The sequence below is a fragment of the Lichenostomus cassidix genome, chromosome 5 (assembly GCF_008360975.1).
Source record: "Lichenostomus cassidix isolate B80296 chromosome 5, HeHo_3.0, whole genome shotgun sequence".
Lineage (NCBI taxonomy): Eukaryota > Metazoa > Chordata > Aves > Passeriformes > Meliphagidae > Lichenostomus > Lichenostomus cassidix.
The window spans coordinates 7,655,314-7,679,239 of record NC_139486.1 but is presented as its reverse complement, the minus strand read 5'-3'; the positions used below and the strand labels follow the sequence as shown (position 1 = coordinate 7,679,239).

Here is a 23,926-nt window from a genome sequence, read left to right as displayed (position 1 = left end):
CAGGAAAACAATCAACTGCCCTTGCTATCACAGTCTAGTTAAGCTGCTTCGTGAAGTTAAGGGAACATTTCACTCTGTTCTCTCATGTTTAGGGACCAAAAAAATTCACCTGGGGTAGAAAGTTTAGGTTGGGGGTGCTACTGCATCTCCTTTATTACCAAAACCTTTTTTTATTGGAATAGCAAAATTTACTATATTTGGGTGATCGAAATATATTTGGAGTGTTCTAGGATGGTGAGCATTTCCTAGTCTAACAGTCCAAAGAGCAAGCTGCCCTTTTCATTTGAGGGAAAAGAATACACAGATTAAAACTCCTAAAGATTTTGAAAATAATAATTGTAGTAAAAATAATAATAGATTTTTCTCATTTGATAAAGGCACAGATTTAAACTACATGAAGCAGATATGTTCAGTCCTATACAGGCAAAAAATAGAATAACATCACAAAACAGTTTAGACTATATGCAGTTCTTACACACATGACATCTACTTCAAATCCATTTCCATCCACATTCTTGTACAGAATTTTTCCATTTTAAAGAAGACTTTTTAAAAGTAGCAACATATATGGAGGACACTAGAGGGATCAGAGCTCCCAAAAAAAAAATATATTCAAGCATGCAGACTTACTTGCATTCCCCAGGTACACTGCAACCCCCATGGAGCAAATTACATCCTTGTTTACACACAGCTGTAGACACAAAAAGATTTGGGCATCAGTCTGGGCAGGCAGGTATCCATTAGTACAGCAGCAATCTGGAGCTGTTTAGGTAGGGCTCCTGTCACTTAGCCTGTCTGTTGTTCATGCAAAGCAGATTGTCTTTTGCCATGTTCCAAAAGTTGTTGTTGTCACCAGACAGTTATTCCACAAAACACAGCACCATTACAGCCAAAAAGCTTTGCAGCAAGAGTGTCAGCACTGAAACTTTTATAAAATACAGTTGTTTTTAAAACCTGGTATAAGACTGGTATTATGCTGGAAATACCAAACTTTAAGTGATACATGACCTTGAGTAAGCCCCAAAAATGGTCCTCTCCATCATTAATAAGCTTTTTACCGAAAAGGAACAGAACACAAAACCAAGAAGCCCTCAGCAGAAAGAAGAGTATGTCAAGTAATTTTTGCACTAATTACTTACTGAAGGCAAATCACAGAGAGATTTGATTGAGTGGTCCATTAAAAGAGATGACTACTCCTGAATTTCTGTTCCCATTAAGAGCTATCAAAAAGCTTTCAGCTTTGCATGCTTTACACTTAAAACTTTTTCATTTGCCATGTTATGAGGGCATTTTTACAGGATTGAAGAATACAGTATTAGTGATGATATCACTTCAATAAAATCTTACATTAACAGATGTAATACATCATTTTGCTTTGAAGGAACACCACCATTGAATAAAGACAATTAGTAAAAAAAAGTTTCTCTGTTTTGAATACTCAACTTCTTTAGGTATGTTCATAGCATACACCAGAGGCAACAGTGTATCCTGTGCTCTGCTCTTCAGAGGATGTTTTATTTAAAGATTTGTATTTAAAGGACAAAGCCTGTACATGCTATAATTACTATGCCACAAGCACTGACACAACAGAAATATCTTCTGCAGTTTACACCTATTCTATATCCACCAGGGCTAATCCAAAACAAAGGAAACATACTACCTTGTTTACATTCTTCTCCCATCCAACCTTCCATGCAGGCTTTGTTTCCATTTTGATCACACGTGTAGTGACCAACAAAGTCATCTCGAGGGCCACAGAACTTGTTGCACAGAGCACTGTAGTAATTTTCGTCACACTTCACCCTTATTTGCACTTCAAAGTGGGCAACAGGACCATTAATTTGTAGGGTCTTCCATCGATCTTCTGGGTTGATCATGCCAGCATGTGCCACTCGCTCTATTAACAAGTTTTCACCTTTTTGGAAGGAAAGATAAATTCAACAGGGGGTTAAGTTTGATAGCACACTAGCACATATGGAATCCAATCAGAAGTACTCAACTGGTTAAGAGAACACCAAGTAAAGAAAATGCTAAGATGATAAAGATCTACTGTATAACTGAATTTTCCTTTGCCTTGCAAAGTTCATTACAGGAAGGCCAATTTAAAAAAGCATCCCAAAGGAAATATTAAAAAACCCTGGAACATAATCCATAGGAAATAGCTTATTTTTCAAGGCAGCCAAACATACCACACCCACATGCTGACAACTAGCAGCTTTATCTTGATCTGAGGCTCTTCTTGCCTCCTTTTTGTTCTTATAAAATTGCAAAATCTGCATAATCTGTAGCTGAGATAAAGTTCTCCACTAAAAGTTTAATTTTAAGAACAAAGCAAAACAAAATATATTCAATTTCCTGTGAAATTACTGAGCAATAGTGAATGCTCTGCTAGGCTTGCATTATGTACATAAACTAGCTTGTTTCTATTTTATTATTCTCTCAAAAATAAAGGCAAAAATACCTTTAAACAAGCATTTCATAGAACACTGCACAGTTAATATTTGACATTTTGAGAAGGAATAAATAAATGAACCCAGGATTGTCAAGGGTCATTCTCAGCTCTGTATCCTGCTTATCCTCACTCCCAGTGAAACTGCTGATAACTGTGATCCTTGTTGCAGCACACTCTGTGAGCATCCTGCCTTGTCCCCACGGAAAGCAGCAGCTCTGCTACTGCCAGGCTCCACTCACTGAGGCCAAACATGCACAAAGTATTACCTATCCCAGAGGACAAGAGGATTCTAGGCTGTAAGATTATGGAAAATGCCAACACAAAGTATTTCCCTTTATATGAATATCCATTTTGGATCTTTGTCCATGTAATTCTTTGCAGAGCAGCTTCAATGAGACAAGTATAATTAGTACAATGAAATTACACAATTGCTTCAGCAAATATTGGGAATAAGCAAAGCTCAGTAGGGGATAAGGGCAGACAGTGAGTAACCTTAGTGAGAGGAGTTTTCTAATGGCTTCACCATTCAAATCTGGGGCCACCCTACTGTACAGTTTTTCTAGGTGACCACAAGTTGCATCTGGAACTCCAAACACTACTTAAGGATAAGAAAGAAGTACAGCAGCTTCACTTGCACATATTAATTTCACACCCATTTATGAAATAGCTATAATATTGCCAGCTCAGAGCTTCAGCACCCATTTTCTTTAAATAAAGATTCTGTAAAATACATTTCTTCTGTTAAAAGAAATGAATAACCAAAAACTTGCACACAGCAAAAGGGTGAAATGGTAGTCAAAGTCTGAAGTTCAAAACATGCCAAGCTGGTAACAAGCAATACTAAGCTATGACCTTCAGCAAACACATTTTACCTGCCTAGTTGCTTTCTAGAACTCATTAACCTAATCTGTTTAGAAAACACAATCCAAGGAGTGATTGTTTCTCAACTAGAAAGTTGACAGTTTAGAGGTATCCTGCGCACTTCTTACCAAAGTGGCATTTTTCTCTCAGCATCTAAAAGGACTAAAGTGACAATTCTCAGTCCCTCCAACATTAAAGGAAAAGTTACAAAAGTATCAGATTCTGCAATGTATTTTGCTCTCTTGACATATTTTTCTAAGCTTGCACTATAAAAATATTTCCCCTTGAAATTAAAGAATATTGAACTTAAAAAGAACCCTTTTAAACTAAGCATTGAAAGGTACTCCAATTATTAAGACCTCATTGCACCTCTCTGCTTTTTTATTAAAAGTGGTATTGCCATGTACAGGCTGTAAGTCATGCTTGCTTGGACTAGTCTGCATAAAACATTTCATGGCCAGCCAAGACACATTGAAGTCTATATCCCTCCTCTTTAACTCTCTCATTCCTATATATGAGCTCCTCTGTCATCCAGCAGCACATGGTCAGTAGCAGAGTGGACAAGAAACATGCAAGGTGGAAAAGGCTGCCTGCATCTTATTTTTGATCAACAGGCTATTTGTCACACCAGTCACTATCACAAGTTTAATGATTATACAGAATCACTGAATTGCTTAGGTTGGAAAAGACCTTCCAGATCATCAGGTCCAACCATTAACCCTGCACTGCTGAGGCCATCACTAAACCATGTCCCCAAGTGCCACAACTACATGTCTTTTCAATGCCTCCAGGGATGGTGACTCCACCACTTCCCTGGGCAGATTTCAGCATCCTTTTATATTCTTATTTTCCTCCAATGACTGAAAAACTATAAAGGAAAACATGCTGATGTTCAAGAAATTATGAACTAACAGCAAATACACATTACATAGTTACTTTCCTGCTGTAAGCAACATAGGCTCCTTATAAACAGTTGCAACGGCCACTGCTGCAAAAGTGTTTCCTCAAAGTGCATCAGATGGACAGAAGAACAGGTCCTGAGATTAAAGGAGTAGCTTATATAATAAAACCCTTATCAGGCATCTTCAGGCTAATGGAGATTCATCAGACCCAGTTAAACAACTGGAACAAGCATTACAGCTACTGCAAATATACCTATGCAGAATAGACCTCTTGATACCAGGGGTCGAGAACAGGGGAAATAACCCAAGAGTGCTCTTTTTATCTTTCTGAACACTCAAACTTTATCTTCACAAGCTCCTCTGAAAATGAACATATTCAGAGTCTTAAGGGTTTTGCCTCAAGCTTGAATCAAGTAGGGCTTAACAGCCTGAACAAGCAAGCCAAATAATTTACCCTGAATCACTAAAGGCATCAAGGAAGCAGCTCCAAGCCATTTAGTTTCTGATACTAAATTCTTAAGTACCAGAGTAAGTATGAGAGTTCTGTTTAACTTCAAATTTAACACTGATCCTATGTGCATCTTCTAGAGAGATCTATAAACACAGGGAGGAACGTGTTTGTCAAGGTTTCTCTTTCCTCCCCCACAATACCAAAGTGTGTCTGAAGATATTCAGTCTCTCTCACCTGTTTTGATGAGACAAGTTTGCTCCCTGCATCTGACTTTGCCATAGCTGTTCACCTTCGGGACTCACAGACTTGCTACTTTTAGCCCTCAGTAAAGGCAATTTGTCTGGTTGTTGGTCAAAAAAGCATCATTCATTACTCAAGCTTACATACACACACAACCCCCAAACAATTGCCTTAAATAACAGGTTTTCTACAAGCCTCTCTCGAAAAGCAGATAGTGGTACAGATGCTTGCATAAAAGGATTTAATGGCTCAAAGGTAGTTCTTTAACCAATGTTCCCAGAGCATCAGTTTTCAGAAGCATCTGATTTTTGGAAGAGAAAGCCTTAGCTGAAGAGCATTTAACTGTGCAATATATACATAAGAACACTGCCCATCAGCACCCTCACCCTTAGCAGAGGTCAGACATCCCCAACAAGCCAACAGGGCTTTACAAAAGGCTGATGCTGGTGGTTGTTTGTAAGGAAACACACTGACATCACATGACCCTCATATCCAAAGGAGCAGGAGGTGCCCATCTCAGGAAGCACTTTCTCTCCAGCTTTTTTTGAGCACCCATTTCAAAAAACCTAAGGACAGATTAGTCTCCTACACATTAATGGGAAGGAAGAAGGCAACCACTGCATCCCTGCAGTAGGCACAGAGTCAAGTGGAAAGTTACTTCACATGTGAAGATGCCAGCTTGCTTTGTCATGGCAGGGCTGGGCATTGCCAAGACCTCTGCTGTACAACTGAAGTCAGCCAAGTCAAATGACTTACCTGGAAAGTGGAACTGCTGTGACAGATGACAGCAAACAGGCCCATTGCAGCGACTTTGTATCTAAGCCAGTTTCCTCTCCTCCTCTTCCACCCTCCCAAAGCAAACAAGAGGTAACTCTACACTGCTACAAGCTTACCCCTGAGGCAACCCTGCTGCACGGAGGAGGAAAAAAAAAACCACAGGAGTAGTTCAGGAATTGGGGTCTGAAGGATCCTCTTACAATTTGTGCTTTGAGAAAAGTACAGAGGAACATTTGCCGTGGCAGACTTGCTCTTGAGATGGTACTTCACAGACCAGCTCTGAATCCCCCCTTGCCTTGCTTTCACTGAGTGCAAGAAGAATAGAGGATGCTTTCACACAAAGGGAGGGAAGGATGACAAATGCTCTACAACCTTCAAGTTGTTCACTGGAAGCCCCTCTTTCTAGGTTTTGGGGGGTGGGGTTTTTTTTGTTTGCTTGTTGTTTTGTTTGGGTTTTGTTGTTTATTTTTTTGTTGCTATTGTTTTGGGGGTTTTTGCTGGGGAGGTTGTTTTGTTTTGGATAGGGGTTTTTGTGTTGTTTTGGTTTTTAATCCCCACTTGAGAGTCCAAGCTGGAACACAGAACCTACATTTAACTTTCAGCCTTACTCATCCCCATTAAAGGAAAGCAAAACCTGACTCTAGAACTAATTAATCAGCTTATAAACAGACTCGGCAATTACTTTGATTAATCTTTCTTACAGTAGCAACAGAAGATACATGTAACCTGATTCCCAGATCAGCACAGCGCTCAGGACTGATAGGGAGTTAAGCTTTCCACAGACATTCATTTCACCCCTCCAGGATAGGATATTGTTTGTCTTTTCTCTGGAGCAGTTGCTGTATTCCCTTTCCTCTTCTCTAACATGTGAACATCTACTGATCTGTGCCTGTTTGGCAGTTCAGTGGTGCTTGCAAAAACACAGGTAAAGCATCTTTGCGTCTTGACAGATTCACAGGGCAAAACCTACTGGAGAATCTGGAGACTTCACTGCAAGATCACCCCCCCAAAAAAATAAAGAAAAAACCTTCAGCATTAAGAAATTCTTCTTAAGAATCTCATGTCCTACTCTAACTTGAAGAATAGTAAAGGAACACACCTCTATCACAGAATCAGTAAACAGACTACAAGAACACTTAACCAAGACAAGCATTTAGGTAGTCTTCTGCCAAATTACAGGCCAAGAAAGCCTTCCTAAATTCACTTGACAAGCCTTCTAGGTTTCAGATGCAGTACAACTTAACAGTACCTTTCTCTAGCAGCCTAAATTAAAGGGAAGTTCACTTTCCATCAGCAGTTTCTCATGAGAGCTGAACTGTAATCTGACACTTATATAGAATCCCACAGTTCATAGAAACTGTTAAATTTAAGGAGATGGCACACTGGGCCTCCAGAAGACATTCTATATCCTGTTGGCCTGAAGTTCAGGGGAAAAAAAAAAAGCGTGACATGAATGAAAGTAAAGAGATTTGTTAGAGCATGTTAAACTAAAAAGCACAACAAAGACTTAACACAAGTCTGAAGTGACTGTCCTCTTACCAAGTGTATTTAAAAGAAATCTGGGGTTTAAGCTACAGATTTGCAGGAGGATTCTGCAAATTCTAAGAAATAAACAAAAAGTTACAAGACTATTATTTATTAAGAAGCTAATTAAAAAATGAAATCCAGCGCTCAAATGTATACAGATGATTTGCAGGATAGGCTGGCTCTTCATGTTCACTCCCTTCTACACCATCTCATGAGCTGGTTTTCCCTCTATAACTAAGGCATGATATTCCAGTATTTGCTGTACTAGGTGCCCCTAGAAAAATTATTGCCTAGCTGGAAACCATTTAAATTAATTACCATCACAAAGAACTTTTTTAAAAAAGCATTCAAGAGGATTCTACCGATCTGTAACTATGTAGGGTATTTAAACTTATTCAAGACTCAGGCTTTCTCTGCTCAGCACACAAGATCTTATTTTGAATACCACACCCTGCTCTGGGAAGTGTCATTCAAGAAAGCTGTGGAGCAACTCAACCGAAGGGTTGCAGTAACATTATTACCAGAGATGTAAAGAAAACATAGCTGATAGAAAAAGGTTGAAGAAGCTGTTAAACAAGATAAAATCAATTTAAATCTAACAGAAGAAGGGTTCAGGAACAAACTGCAAACTCATCATTACTATTGGCTCTCATTAGAGACAGAGTATGTTAGGAGAACCTCTAAGTTAGGAAAATGCAAGTAGGACTGATCCCAATCTTCAAGGACCTTGAAAGTCTAACATAGCCTTAATATTAATTCAACTTTGCCAAGTTTTTGTGCTTGATACATTTTGATAAATGTGGTCAGTGAAGCAGCAGAGGAGGGAATTAACAATTAGAAACTGATGATGATTTGGGACATATATAACCTCTTTGCTATCTTAATGTTCAAACACTTACCTTCCTCTACATTGACCCCAACTAAAATGAAATAGTCCATCAATAACCACAATGCAAGTCTGAGGTTCACTTTGTTCTTGTAGCCAGAAGCATTGGTTATTTTAAGACATATTTGTAAACCATTTACAAAGAGTAGGTTCAAGTTGGAGTCCTGCTTTAGCAGTGTTATGGCAATCAGCATCTTTATATGATTTTGAAGTATTTATACAATAATCTTGCTTTTACTTCAGATCAATAACCCCGCTTTGGCACTGAGCATTAGCACTTACAGACTGAAAAGGCAACATAAGTTCTAGCACTTTAAGAGAAACAGAGAAAGGATCATACCATGATTTAGAACATTTTCATCAAAAACATGAAGTACTGTTATCTCATGGGGAGCAAGAATGTTTACTTGTTCACCTGATCATGGGAACTATGGTCACAGGCAGACAGGAAAATCTGAAGTGCAACTCTACAGATTATCTTCCTTTTTCTTTAAAGAAAAGGGCCTACCATTGTGGCTAGCACAGGTCTTTCCCATGAGAATTCCTTTTGTGTTTTATAAATAAAGATAAGGTTTGGATGTTATTAAAAACAGTGTCCCAAGATTTGGACAGTGCAAGCCTGGCCAATCAGGCCTAGGGGGAGGTTTTTGACTGACCAATCTGGGTGACTTTTGAAAACTCTATATATATGATGAAATCAAAACAATAAAGGCTTTTTCCTTCTTGCCACTGTGAACTGGATTCTTCTCTCTGCTAGCGGCTCAACAGCGACATACCATGATTTGTAAACATTTTTTAGAGCTAATTATCAGGAGTTCATGTGTTAATTACACCCTTCATTTACAATTGTCCATTTTTTTTCCTATACAGCAATTATTTTTCCCAGTTCCTAACCCAATACTCACTGTTTGGATTTGTGCATGTCCTTTACTTACACAATAGGTTTCCCTAGAACTGAATGGGAGGGATGGCTGATTGCAGGAGGCTACATTTTCCCCCTCCCCAGTCTGCACACATACAGCACAGAATAAGTACAAACTCCAAGCTTTACATTAATACTCACCAGCTTTTGTATCATTATCCCAATCCCATGCTTCTAATATTAATGTGAACGATCTCTGAAAAGAAACAAGACACCAATTAGACAGTAATAAAAAACTACGTATTAACTGTTATAACCAGACAGGCTGATTTGAAATAAGCAGATATTACTGCTACAAGAAAGCCAACTGAAAGCACTTAAAAATTTCACTTCTCTGTTGTCATGTGAAAGTCCTTGAAGGCATCTTCTCAAAAGCATGAAATTAAAAACTGAAGGACAAGCCATGCTAATAGCAAAACAAAAACATTCCCCCACACATTGAGGGCTGAATTATTATTATTATTATTATTGTCCTCCCACTACATTTAATTCTCAGCTTTGCTTAGCCACAGAAATCCTTTTCAGAAACAGCCCTAAAAGGTTTAAATGAAATGAGGTTCTGAACCTTGGGAAACAGTTGGGATATTTAAGACTTAAACAACTGGACCTCCTTCCCTAAAAAGGAATGAGATCCATCCTTAGGAAGCATATGAAAGGTAAATCTATACCAGGTCTGTTTTACAGGAAAACATATCTAAAGAAGAAACACACAATTCACCCTGCATCTATCAAAAATTTAGACTTCTTTCTCTTGAAAGGGTAGCATGAAAAATAGACCTACAAAAGACACAGCAGAAATAATTATTACAGCAAGCACACCTGGTACTGTACTTTACCCTGAGGAAAGAAAAACCCCATGATTTCAGAGAGTTTTTAAATGATTTAGAAAAAACATGAAAGCTTTATTTTACTAAATCAAAGCTTCAGGCATTTTCCTTGGTTTATGATCAAATACATAGGACAGATGTTGATATTCAAATACTAAACTTAGAAAGAAAGTTAACTTATGCATACAGGTAATTTTTAATTGTTTTGAGTTTAAGAATAGCTGGTAACCATTAAGCTTTGAGAGCTTCCAACTGCTCCAAGTTACATTGAGATCCTCACATACATTCAAAATCAAGGAAAAACCATCAAGAGCAGAAAAGAGTTATTGCACCACTATCCTAAAACCCTTCTAACACACATCTTCATGCAGAGCCAAACCCCAACGTGTGCAGAATTCACAGCTTAATGATCTATAAATTCACATGGATATGGGGACATTCAGCCAAGAAATTGCAAGGACCCTCTTTGGAAGAAGATTATGTAAGAATTCGGCCATCTTTCACAGGGTCATGAGGACTATTTTACTGTTAAATCAAGAGATGTGTGTTTTTATTTTGAGATAGCTCCTTATGGGCTTTATACATCCCTCAACTCCACACCAAGGAGGGTTGATCACAACATTGAATGAAAACTCCCCATCCTGGAACAGCAGCAGCAGTAAGACCAGTGCAGCAGCCTAAGCAGAAAGGCTCTCTGAGGTCTTACATGGCTACAACAGAAATCATTCTACCCAGAAATGCACTTAACTGAGTGCGTATTTTTCTACTGCTCGGTTTTATTAACACATAAACCACAACTCATGCTTTGAAAACAAGTCTTTCTTCTGTACTTTCAGCTTCAGACACAGACTAGGGAAGATGATTTTACATCACGGAAACAGAAATAGGTTTAGTGGTGACTATTTAGATTACACTCAAGAAAGGAAGGGAAAAGGGAGCTCAGCAGTGACCATACTGGACAAAGGCATACTTGAGTTTGTACTGCCCTTGGAAAAGGACAACTGAGAGAGATCAGCTGAGAAACAAAAGGCCTCTGCCTCTGAGGTAGGACAAAACAGCACAGCTCACAACCCAATTATTGAAGACAAACATTAGTGAAGCACTTCAGTAGCTTCACCCTGCAACTCCCTGCACTCCCCTTCCCCCAGTCTCAGCACTTAGGGAAGCAGGATAGGATTCTACTGTACTTTGAAAACACTTCCTAAATGCTACCTGAAAAAAAACCAACCAACCATACATTGAGTAGTTGAGAAAATAAGTTCTATATAGTACTGCCCTAACATCATCTTCTGGCAAATGCAAGTCTCCTTATTTTGCATCAAAATTATGAACTAATCTAGGCAGAATTCTTCAAATCACTCCAAGATCCAAGATCCAAAGCCCTTTTATCCACCTCTTCCACTTTTAACTAATTATCTTCTAACACATCCCTTAGTTTTCCTGTATTCCATTGATTTATATTAGAAGTACAGACTAGTGCTCAAGTGCTTCCAGATACCCATTTACTTATCTTATATAGGTGTTGGTCTTTGCTACTGCAAATTGGCTGTTGCATCTGACTGCTCACAAAAGGCAAAAAAAAAAAATTAAGCTGGACTTATTGTCCTATGAAGCAGACCAGTCATCTATGCTTTCCCACCACACCATTTGAAAACAGATTTGTATGCTTGCTCTGGATATGAAGGAATTTTTGCAGGTAAAGAGAGTTCCACACAATGCACTGTTCCAGCATGATCATGTTGGACAGCGTGAATAAAGAGGCCTTCTACCTATTTTAAGTTGCTTGAAACAAGGAATCCCACAGCTCTGGCAGCAAATCTCATGGTTTAAGTTGGCGTAGCCTCTGAAGTAGAAAATATTGCTTTACAATCTTGTGAAAACTTAATAGTATGTTATAATCAACTCTGACTCTGGTGCACAGTTGCTCCTCCAAAATGTGGAAGAGCCCACACAACTCATGCTGCCTTCTCCTAGCTTTGCAAGCCCCAGGTCCCACAGGCCTGGTCTCCAACATTTGCTTTTACCATCCTCCCACTGGTGACCATCAAGAATCACAAGCCCACCTACAAAAAGCTTAAAGAACCTACAAAACAAAGGTAAGACACACACTTAAATCCTTTCACTTCCCTGTGTCTACTTATGGATGAACAGGCTGGCACTTGGCTGTTCACACATGAACAAGCACATGGAGTGTAACCTTTCAGGAAGGCTTGCAGTCACACTTGCAGGAGATTAGAGATGTTAATCAAATGGCATTAATCAAATGGCATTAAACAGCATTGATAGACAAATGTGTATTTACTGGACCATCAGTTTCAGCTGGGACAGTTCTTAATTGTGCAACTTCCTGCTCTCTACTGAGTTATGGTCACTCTTCAAAAACTCCAACAGACACAGCAAGAACACAAGCATAAAACTGGTTTTTATGGCTATTTTACCTCTAGAGAAAACTGTTAAGGTTACCAAGCCAGCTTGTCACCCATTCTCATCTCCAGCTGGTCAATAACTTCAAAGAGGGATCCCTCGCTGTGGTAGTGCAATGGATCATCATATTACAATTACTATACCTCAAAAGAGAAAATAGGTCCTTGACCCACTGGTTCAAAAAAACCAGTCTTGCTCACTACCACATGTATCAAGTCTTGCATTAGATCTGCTTACATTTGAATTTTGCACTTCACTTTAAAACGACAGCTGAAAACTTAGAAAAAAGCATCTGTGTTACTAAATGTGTTCATAGCATGCTGCACTGAGAGCTTCCCAGTTATGGCTCAATTATCAGAAAAATGTTTGACTATCAAAATTATTTACTAGTGGAAAAATTAACATCCATACACTCACCCAGAGCATAACCTTATCCAATAACCAGAGTAAGAACTAAAGTTGAGTAATACTAATGGTTATAAATATTTAAGGACATTTTCAGCTTCGTAATGGCCATTCTTATTTTATGAAAGCATCTGCACTCTTCTACAGAAAGTTTAACATAGGCTACCCAGCACACCATCTACTAACACCAGCTACAAGTAACTCATCTATAGCAGAGACATTGACACCAGACATCTTTCTTAAATTGTGCTCACAGAAAATGGCAACAGAACTTGCATTAATTTAGCTCTTGTCCGCAATCTAAGGTCTACCCATACTGCAAGTCTTAAACCCCCTCACATCATCCAGCAGTGTCTTGGCTCTTTGATGTGAATAGAGTAGCTTAAAAGTTGTTTAAGAACATGTTCTCCACAGACTGTTGATAGGAATGTGTGTTCAAGTTCATGCATAAACCTAACAGAAAACACTACACAAGTATACTAAGAATGCCCCAAAATCATGCATCTTGTGCATAACACACACAAACACACACACCTGCTTCATTAACCTGCACATAGCTCTTGCTGTAGGCTGATGGAACAGCAGGACATGCATATTCCAGCCTGTTCTGATCTATACAGAAAGCTTCGTGAAGCAGTATCTGTTGTTCATTTCAGCCCAGTACTAGCAAAATATTTAGAAAATATTTTTAAAGTGACCATGGCACAGATTGGAGGGGGAGGGGATGGGGGTGAACACAAAGCATTGAAAATAAACTTGATTCAACTGACTTTAGTGTCTAGGTTTATTTTCTGGAAAGAGCTAAACACGACAGCATTTGTGCTCATCAAATCAAAACTCAGAAGATGGTAAAGGCTACGAGTCAGAAGAGCATCAGCACACTACTGCAGACGAGCACATCTTATGCAAGAACCACTTCGTAGGAGTTAACTAAACAGATATGCCAAGTAGCTTGGAAGGATACAAATTAAGTCTGTTTATCCTGGTGATGCTGCCTCAGTTGTGTTTTTTTTCTCAGGATTGGTGTTGACACAAGCAACTTCAAAGCATTATTCCACTGTTTACACTAAACAAAACACTCCCCATACTATCCCAGCGACCTCCTTTCTGGGGAGGGGGAAACAAGACCTATAATATTGGTTTGGCACTGCCTTTTCATGAACTATTACTACTACCTTGATATCTGCAAATCAACGTTCAAAAGGTAGAGGGCTTTTTTGGCAAACCAGTCATGTCAGACTTTCCATCCCAAGAAAGATGATCAATCTGACGATAGCACTTTCAGTCAGGTATAGAACTTATATTCTCCAAGTCACAGTCTGAAAAATGCAAAAGGTGAAGGCTAAGCTGAAATCAATACTTAAATATTTTCTGCTTCAATAACATTCTATTGTGACTTTTATGCTAACAGACAAAAAATTATTAATTTCACATGAGAAAAAGAACTGGATTTTCTGCAGGGAAAAATGTTTTAAGAATCAGCCATGAAGTAAAAAAAGTGTGGCTTGTAAACATTCCCAAGCTCACTCTATCTTCCTGTTCCACAGTCACACAGTAAATGCAGGGTCTTGTCACCAGTAAATACCATTTCTTTTCAAGCCTCAATCAAGCACAGGAAAGATTTTTACTCAAACATTCAAACACTGTATAGCATATCATTAATCTTAATCTTACTGCAGGTTAATTTTTGTAACTTCTGGAACAAGCCATCACCAATTTATTGCAGACAAGTCCAGTCTGGATCAGTACAGTCAATTTCACATACTTGCTTTCCTGAAGAACTTGGAGTCAAGTGAGGCAAGCACAGGTCGGGGGGCTTTCCCCCTCTTTTTTTGTTTCAGCACCTCTCCCCCTCCCCCAGGCAGCCTGCTTGCCATGGAAAAAGCTGACTTCAAGGCAAGCATATTCCATTTCCTTCCCCAGGAACTCTGCAGCGAGTTTGTACAACTTCCTCATGAATAACCCAGAGGTGGAAAGTGAATAAGGACGAAATGAAGAAAGATTCTGAGAAGATCCAGGACTCATTGTCAACACAGGTTTAAGGGCAGACAAACAGTCTGCAGTTTTATCTTTTAGAAACAGTCATAATAGGGACCTTTACTGAAGGAGTAAAACATCCCCATTTGGGGGGAACATGGGGGTTGGGGGTAGGGACAGGGTAGGGGGCTTTTTTTGAAATTTGAAGGATATTTCAGCCACTTGCATGCAAGAAGCTTTTCTGCTGAATTCAGAGACCATCCACCACGCAAAATCATAAAGATGCCCATCCTCTAAATCCTAATTTTCCATTTAAGAAGCAAGCATAGTGAGTCCTTTGGAAACCAGGGCCAAAAAAACCCATTTTGTTAGGAGTGGAAGGCTGGGTTAGAGCACTGCAAATATCAGCAGCAGACAGCAGAAAGTAGTTGAGCAAGTTGAAGTTTTCTATTTGAGAGCAATTACTGCAGTTATACTCCTCTTGGCCCAGTCACAAAAGCAGGATGATGTTTACAAACTCGGGAGACCTACTGTTGTGTGAGGGGAACTCTATGAATTAGCCCCACCTGACAATCTTCAGGAAGTCTGCAAAACCAGGGAGGAGTGAGAGGGGCTATTTTTTGCCATGGTTAACAGACAACAGGCTGATATCTCCACCTACATGAGTCTGAACACTCATTCTACTCCTCCACCAAACTAAGCAAAACCCAAGCTGGAGGGGTGTGTATGTGTGTGTGCATATGGGGGTGGCAGAGGGAAATCTAGACTATTAAGATCATTTCATTGCAAAAAGAGCATAAATAAAAACAACAGGTGAATAAGAGTCAGTCCTGGAGTTAATAGATCAAATTTAACACCCAGGTAGAGACTCACTTCAGGCAAAGAAAATTACCCAGCAACTAGGTGGAAGAATCCTACCAACAACCAGCTGCATGCATCTGAAAGATAAAACAGCTTGAAGAAGGAACTCAAAGAGGTATTACAACACCTATTTGGCAGTGCCTAGTGTTTAGTGAAACAGGAGCATAGTGTGCTTCTCTCCAGGGTGATCAAACTACCAGGATCCTGACATACCTTACCAGAGAATACATTTGTAGTAAGACCTTAAGGTGAAAGTCTGAAGATACTCTGATCCTGCTGCAATGGCAGAATGCAGCAGGAGCTTCTCAATATGAAGAGGTCTTTATATATCACAGGACAGCAAATATTTCAGCTGTGGAGTTCTTCAAATAATCTCAAGTCACATACTAGCTTTAGCTGCAGAAGCAGTGACCCATTTTCACAAGAGCCCAAGATGCCATGACAGACTAGAGCTCCTCAAGGCAGGACACTAATACACCTCAAACCACATAAAAGCAAAGTGAGAGCCCTCTGGAGATCCATCTACATATGAGAAGCCAAACCATGGGAATAAAGACTCCACAGGCTTCTTGTAACATAGCACTCTAGGCAGAAACTCAAAGCAAATCTCAGCCAAGTCAACCCTGTGACAAATGGCAAGTCAGAGATGGCATATTTCGTTCAGCACTGGCCCTGACCCCTGACAGCAGCCTGTCAGACAGCTGCTGCAGGCAGGGCAGCACCATCCCTGAGGAAAGAGGAAATGTGCAATCCAGTAACAGTTTTCACAGTGCCAGGAACAAGCCATGAGCTTCTCATTTAAAAAACCTGCAGGAGATGTGACCAGGCAGCAGTCACGGGAGGAGTTCATCTGAAGAAGAGCTCATCTGCTGGCTACTCTCAGCTCAAGGGACACTGAAGGTTCTAGAAGAGCCCCTCCCTATTTTAAAGCAGTGCCTTTCACCATTACACACACACAGCAGTAATGCTAGTCCAAGGGAACAGAAGTAATGCTTGCCTCTGCTTTTTATAGCTGTCTGCTATGCATCCCCACCCTATCCATCCCCCTTCCCCTGATTCCAGCATGCACACATCTCTGCTGTGTTCAGGGAGATTAGATTCCAACTATGAAGTCCGAGCTGCCAACTGTGGCCACTTAAATTTTGAACAAACACTGTAGGATTGACTTCCAAATTATCTGTTTTCCATATACTTCCAGATGACTTCCAGAAAAACAAAAAAAGCATCAGTGAAAATTGAGCTACTCAGGTACAAGGACTCCCATGATAATTTACCTTTCTTGAGCTTTTCCAGCAAGAAACAAGAATATCAATGTTTAATGCCAATCCATACTATAAGCTGTCAGTTTTCTTGAAACACTTCTATTTTACTGCAAATGCCTTCTGCCTGTGCCATTTCTAGGCACCTCCTCTGTGACAAATCTCAACAAAAGTATTGGCTTATAAAACTAATCAATGCATCATGGTGGAAAGAGATTATTTTTTCCCAACTGAATAAGCCAATGCTTATGAAAAAAATAAACAATTTCATCTTAGATGAATGACCAGTAACTTTACTGTAGTAGCTAGAATAATGACATTCTACATGGTCTTTGAACAGCCTCTTAGTCCTATTGATTTTCTCTTTCCATGGTATCTTTCACAATTCTTTGCACCAACATTCATAATAGGACTACAGTGTTGCAAATCCCATTTTAACTTCCAACCTTGTTAAATGTAAACTTATTTTCATAAAGCCCCTCATAACCCTGGGTTAATAACAACTGTGACCTTGTTCTTCTGTGCAAATCTGTATTGATAAGCAAGGTTTCACTAAATACACCTTTCCACTTGCCAGTTCCAAACCAGCTACTCCTTCAATCCACCAAAGCCATCTTGTCTCTAGCCAAGTAAGTTCCCTTCACAAAATCAACACAAGTTCTTTGATCACAGTAAGACGTCTACCTCCTGCTCTCATCCATGTATTGACTATTTAATATTCAGAAGTCAGTTGAAAAGGGCACCCTGGATAGGAAGTTAGAGAAAAAACAAAAATCCTCCAGGAGGGGGACTACAGAAATCAAAGGTCCAGAGAAATGCAAAAAGGAGGAACAAAGAATCAAATTATTTCTATAAGAGAAATGAAAGTTGGCCAAAACTCCTCAGCCTGGAAGAGACACAACAGGAGTATGTGATAGAAGCCTAAATGCTTCAAAAGGCCCTGGGGATGGGTCAGGAGTAGATCATTATTCCATGGTCTTGACAAGAACTAAAAGGTATGAAAGTAAGCCAACAGGAGTCATGGCCAGAAGAAATGAAGTCAGAAAAGATGAGGCAGAACTTGGCAAAATGCTACACAGGTGGCCCAAATGCAAAGTGGTTTTAAGAGTTTTTTGGGTCCAAGGCTACCCTAGCACAAATACTTTGGAGAGACCAACCTCAGCTATTTCTGGAGGCTCCCAGGTTGAAAACAAAGCTAAGGACAATGAAAAGCAGTTTTCTATATTCTTGCCCTTAACCTCCAGTGAACTGGAGGTTCATTCCCTGAACTCTAGTTCCAGTACAGGTGTGGTTCTGAAGCAAGTATTTCACTTTTTCTGATGGCTGGCATTAAAAAATAGAGAGTGCAAAAATAAATAAAAAAATTACACTGTGGAATCTTGCCCACCTGCCTGAGCCATTACCCTCTGTCCCAGGATAACCAAAATTGTGACCAAGGAGTGTTTGAGAAAGAAAAGGAAGCCAGGAAAAACAAAGTACAGTTCTAAATCAGATTTATAATTATATCTCAGAGCTCCTCTTTGAAAACCATGACAGAAGAAGCCATAATTGAAAAAAAATCTAATCAAAATTCTCCTTTCTGGAACACTGAAATGTCACATGAAATAGAACAAATGCAGAAATCACCAACCCATGCATGCTATTCAGTCAGGTACCTGTTGCAGTAAATGCAACAAATGCTTTTCAGATAAAGAAGACAAGCTGAGCTAAAGCTACTAACCGCGAGATCTCATTATTTAGAATAAAGGTTTAGAGGACTGCAGGCTTCTGAAACTTCCCCTGAGGAAAAGATAATCCAGACAGTATTTTAATAGTGATTAAGTCAGGTGACACAAAGCAGAACATACTGTCATTCAAGACATGACAACAGAAATGCTCAAATATAGCAAGCAGTTATTTCACTAGAGGAAGATTGACAAGTGTCAAGTGAAATACTAAGCTTACTGATTTCATAGCCATTTTTCACACAAAAATTCATCAGCACATTTGTTACAAAAATCCTAGTTTAACTATGAGAAACCCTGTACTTATTTTGTGCAAGACTGGTAAAACAAGGTTAACACAGAAAAATAACTGAAATGGTTTGGAGATGAATTGCCAAATTTTAGCTATCCTATTTACACTAGCCAAAACCAATCCCTACTCATCCCACAGATGAAGGCTGGTGCTATTCCTAATTAACCTTCCTCCACTAAGAAAGTGATTCTGCACTGTCTACGTGTGTCACTGAGCCAAGTGCCACACCAGCCAGACATGTTATTCCATACGAGCTGAAGAGCAAGCAAGAAATACTTCCCCCATTAAAAGCTGGGCCTCTCAGTCACTCAGGAACCAGTCTAAGAAACAAAACAGCTTTCAAAACATCATCTATATTCTCCAGGGAGAATTAGGGGAAGAATAGAATAGGAAGGGCAAAGATTAGGTTAGCATGACTGGCACAAAAGCTGTTAAGGCAAGGGCATCTGTGACAGTCTGGAAATAACAACTGAAAAAAAAATGTTAGAACTTAAGAGCTGAAAGGGAATAAAATGTAAAAAAAGCCACAGACTTGCTACAGAACTTCTCCTAACTTGACTGAGCCACCCCAAATGCACACTACTATCCATAAAACACATCTTCAAATGTTTTAAGGAATCCTTGTCATTACTCGAGATCCCAGACACAAACAACTGGAAGAACCAGTCACTTTCAGAGCAAACCAGGTTAATTATTTAGATTTCCAAAAGATACTTCTAGATACTCTGCATGGATATCTAAAGTACTCCTGATAAACGGAAACAGCAGAAATATCCTTTTAGCCATTCAGATCTGTGTCAATACCTGTGTGCCAGACAGTTGCTACAGGCTCAGCCCAGGCTTCAGACAACACAGGCTTAGAATCCTTAGTGACCTCAGGAAACACATTTTAGACCAAAACAAACAGGAGTATGGAGTCAGGAATTAAGACATCACAGGCCTTCTGGAGCCATACCTATACAGAGGTAAACCTGTTTCTGGTAATCTTTTTCATTTGAACTTTTTCACACTGTCCAGTAAGGAAAAAAAATATGCCTTTAAAGTTCTTCTTTAAAGGTTCAGTAAGCACCTAAGACCTTCTCCTTCAGGTCTCTAACAAGTCTGGGCAAAAGCCTTGCAGAAACTCAATACCATTTGACAACTTTGTGAAACTGATGTTCTTCCAGGTAAAGGAAGTCCACCTCACTATTCCTATTCCAATCTTCAAGAACATGGCAGAAGCATCCTGGAGCTGATCCTCAGGTCTCCTGGGCAGAGGTCTTGAATCCTCAGGTCTCCCAGGCAGAGGTCTTGCATCCCATGAAAACCTTTAGGCATGCGGAAAACTGGCCTCCCAGCAGCCTGAGCACTGCAATGCTGTGTTCACACATGACCACTGGGAGAAAAACTCAACACTAAGAAGAGGGATGATGTACATAGAGTAAAATCCACCTGACAACAGTCTTAAACCACCCTGCTCACCACTTTGCTTTGTTTCAAAAAGTACAGAATACAAAGAGTTAGAGAAGAACCATTGGTCATCCTTCCTACAGGCACAGCTCCCCTCTGCTAATTTACCCAAGATATCTATATACACTAAACTTTTATGTAGCCTGATAAAAAGTTAACAAATATTTGGGTATCTGATACAGGTGTTACTGTGCCTGTCCCAGTGGGCTTTCTCAAAAGCATATTGGAATATAAAATAGCATCAGCAAGCTTTCCTTCGACACCTTAGAAGGAATTAGATAGTAGAGAAGCCAGCCAACTACCAAAACTATTTTAAGTATAACAGCTACCAACCAAAGCAAGAGGATTTGGTATGGAACGCTACAACCACACAAAAGGAAGAGACAATGTCCTAGTTGCCTACCTGAGAATTATCAAACAAGTATCACAATTTGTATTGTACCTCTCTCTCAAACAGGAAAGCCTAGTTAACCTCCCCCAGTGACACTTCCCTTTTTGAGAGTTTTAGAGCAAAAGCAGCGAAAGGAAAATGAAATTAACCCCCATGTGCATCAATCCTGAAAACACTCTCGGAACCTTAAGTAACAGTCTTCAGTCTTGTTCAGGGAGAACACAAGATGTTGATTTTTAATTGAGACTAGAAATTGAAATTAAATCAGAAATTATATACAAGAGATCTGAGTGGCAATTCCAGTAGATTGCACATGCTAGTATCCAGTTTCATTAGGAAAAAAATCAGAATCCACTGTTTTAGATGGAGGATCACGGGATTAAGTGTCAACAGACATTTTGCCCGATCATTACATTAAAGGAAATAAACAAGCTACATCTTGAGATACTTTCATGACTTCACAGCTAATAAGATTCAATCTTCTCCACCACAGCTCGGAGCTGGCAGTAGGAGTTTCCAGAAATCCACCCAGTTAATCCAATAGCAAAGAACAGAAGAAAGTATTGATGAAATTAGAGAACAGAGAAAAAAAGCCTTTTAGAATAAGAGACATGTACAAGCACAGTACCAGGCAGACAGTTGGGTACCATCTGAGCATCACTCTTATTAGATTTAAGCAGAAGCTTTCAGCCTTGCTACCACCTTTGAACTGTTTCACACAAACTTGATATTAACCAAGTATCCACGTCCTGCTCTTTTCCTAAAGTTTTGGAAGAAGTCCAAGATAAATTAAGCCCATTATACACACACTTTCTTGTTGCATTAATGAAAGTGTAGCTAGATTGTCTCTTTTGAAGTGTATGTAACAACCATGAAGAACCATTAACGGTTAGTGCAAGACTTGTTTTATGCTAATATTTAGAATTCAAAGATGAACTAGTAATTAATACTGCTCTTCCCCTCCCCTCTGCACTCCATGTGGCATGGATATTAGTGTCCTCTGGGCACTTAAAGCCATGCTTCATTATAATTTCAACTTGAAGTCAAGAGGGAATTAAACTAACTATGTAATAACATACTTTAATTATTGTTCTAAACACAGAACACCTGCATGCACTCTCTTTTGTATTGGAAATATGCATACTAAGAAGGTAAGCAAATATATAAAAAACCAGATATGCCCCCAAGTTCTATGTATGCAAAGTCCCCAGGAACAGAGAGTAGTGTTTTAATCTTAACCCTTTTAAATAACATTAGTTGTTGATAGCACTGCAATCTTTCCCTTTGTTTTTGAAAAAGCAAATGCCCACAAAACCAATTCCAGCTAACGAGCTCTAGATGTCTTGCCTTAGGAAGAGGAGAGGCTCATAACCCCTGCTCCTGAGGGAGCAGAAATTGTGGCACTGTTTTACTAAGTCCACTTCATCTCCCTCATCAGTCCTACCCACCTGAGTCACCTCTAGGGCTCCTTGGGCAGCAGCAGCCACAGCTGAAAGGGAACATGAAGCAAAGACTCCACTGGCCCACAGTGATGGCAGCAGCTGGCTGATCAGACCCTCATGCAGCTCTAAGCAAGATCCATCTTTTTCTCCCATGGCTTTGGTTCTGACCACAAGTATCACCATAGTCCTTTTCAACATTAAGAAATACAAATGTCTCTGTTTTATTGCTACATGAGTCACACAACAGCTTCAGTCAATTTGAACTTCAATTTCCACAAGAGACTTATCAAATAGAATGCAGATCTGCTCATGCCTAGTAACAAAAGTGTCATTAATCCAAAAGAAAGGGACAACACACCTAAGCTTATCCTTCATTTGAGCCCCAAACAAAATACCAGCTCAGTTTTCAAATTCTGCACATGCTAAAAAGGCTGGCAGGGAAGCAAATAGAAATAAAACACCTTATTTTAGTTCCCTATACATTTGCAGGAATAAGTTGAGCAGAAAAATAAGAGTCACCACTCTAAGAGTGGGTGCAAGTTCTTTCATGTAGATCAACACACAGAAGGAACTTGAATAAAGGATTAGACAGGGATTATGCACACAGTTAAATATACATGGTAGAGCCAGAGTTTAGCTATGAAAAAACTAAGTTTATAAACACATTTCTGAAACAAATGTTTCTGTTGTATTCCAGCAGCAGGACTGAATCTTGTGAACAGTACTTTGTGGCTACAGCAAATCTTTATCACATGCTTGCAGCACCAACCATTACATTGTCCTTAATTACTATTAAAAATTAATTGCTTACAGCGGCAAAGAAACACAGCATAAAACAGCATATGTAGCCCAAAATTCCAAGCTATCAAATTGAATATATGGCAACCAAGATATTATCAATCCCACCTAAGCATGTAAATTCAGAATGCTGCTATATTTTTTCCCCTTCTCCTCCCACTGACGTGTATCAGGAAGCTATGAAAGGTAGATTATGTCAGCAAATCTTCAAATGTATTTCATTGTTGACTCCTAGCTACTCCTCTGGTGGGTAACAATGTTACAACTTTCCACATAAGGATGAGTATCAATGGAGAACAGAACAAAGCCATGGAATGCAGACCAACCCTTAAAAAAGCCAGAGAGTAGTTTTGTTAGTCCAAAGCTGGAGCCATAACTCAAGAGTATGTCCTAGTAACTAGTTTACAGTTTCAGCACTTCACTTGCCACCAACTCCCTGCTGTTCCGACTTCTCCAGATTCCTTGGCAAGCTGAAGTTTCACAGAGTACCAAATCTTGAAAATCCATCCTAATGGCTTAGGGACAAACAAATTATCACTGATAGCAAGCTGCCACAAGCCAAGACTATCTTTCCCGTCAGCCAAAGCTTACTTTTGTTTACCTTACATTTGCAGTGATCCAGGAGTAGATATGAAGAGCCTGAGAAGCTCTGCTGATATGCAACAGTTTGTTCTTGTGCCTAAGCCCTGTCACAATTAGCATTCTGACAGTCCTCAGTCCAAGTCCAGGATACACAGTGTGAGAAAAAAGGAATCTGAATTCTGGAAATTAACCTCTGAAGAATTGCCACCAGCTGGGTTTGGGCAACCACTTCACCCTTCACCTCTCACAGAACAAGGGATGTGTGGTTTATAGCTTGGTAGTCACTCCACAACCCTAAAGTTATCACAGCTGAACAGCAAACATCAGCAGGCACTGCAGGAGCACTAAATATTTGACAGTCAACACCTTACATGTCTGTGCAAGTCTGAACACTTCATTTTCCCTACTTCCTTCCCTTCCTCACTTTCTGATAGGAGAAAGCACCAATATGTGGGGATGAATCATGGAAAAATACTC

General features: G+C 39.6%; 1 protein-coding gene across 2 annotated transcripts in view; it reads right to left on the bottom strand.

The window, feature by feature from the left end:
- JAG2 (jagged canonical Notch ligand 2) overlaps window positions 1-23,926 on the bottom strand; it is a 69,114-nt gene that overhangs the window by 33,942 nt on the left and 11,246 nt on the right. For both annotated transcript variants that reach the window (XM_085061184.1, XM_085061185.1), the window contains exons 3-5: window positions 9,160-9,214; window positions 1,661-1,915; window positions 631-691 (exon numbers count right to left, since the gene is read on the bottom strand). In XM_085061184.1, coding sequence (XP_084917310.1) covers window positions 631-691; window positions 1,661-1,915; window positions 9,160-9,214 — 371 coding nt within the window. The remainder of the gene's footprint in view (window positions 1-630; window positions 692-1,660; window positions 1,916-9,159; window positions 9,215-23,926) is intronic.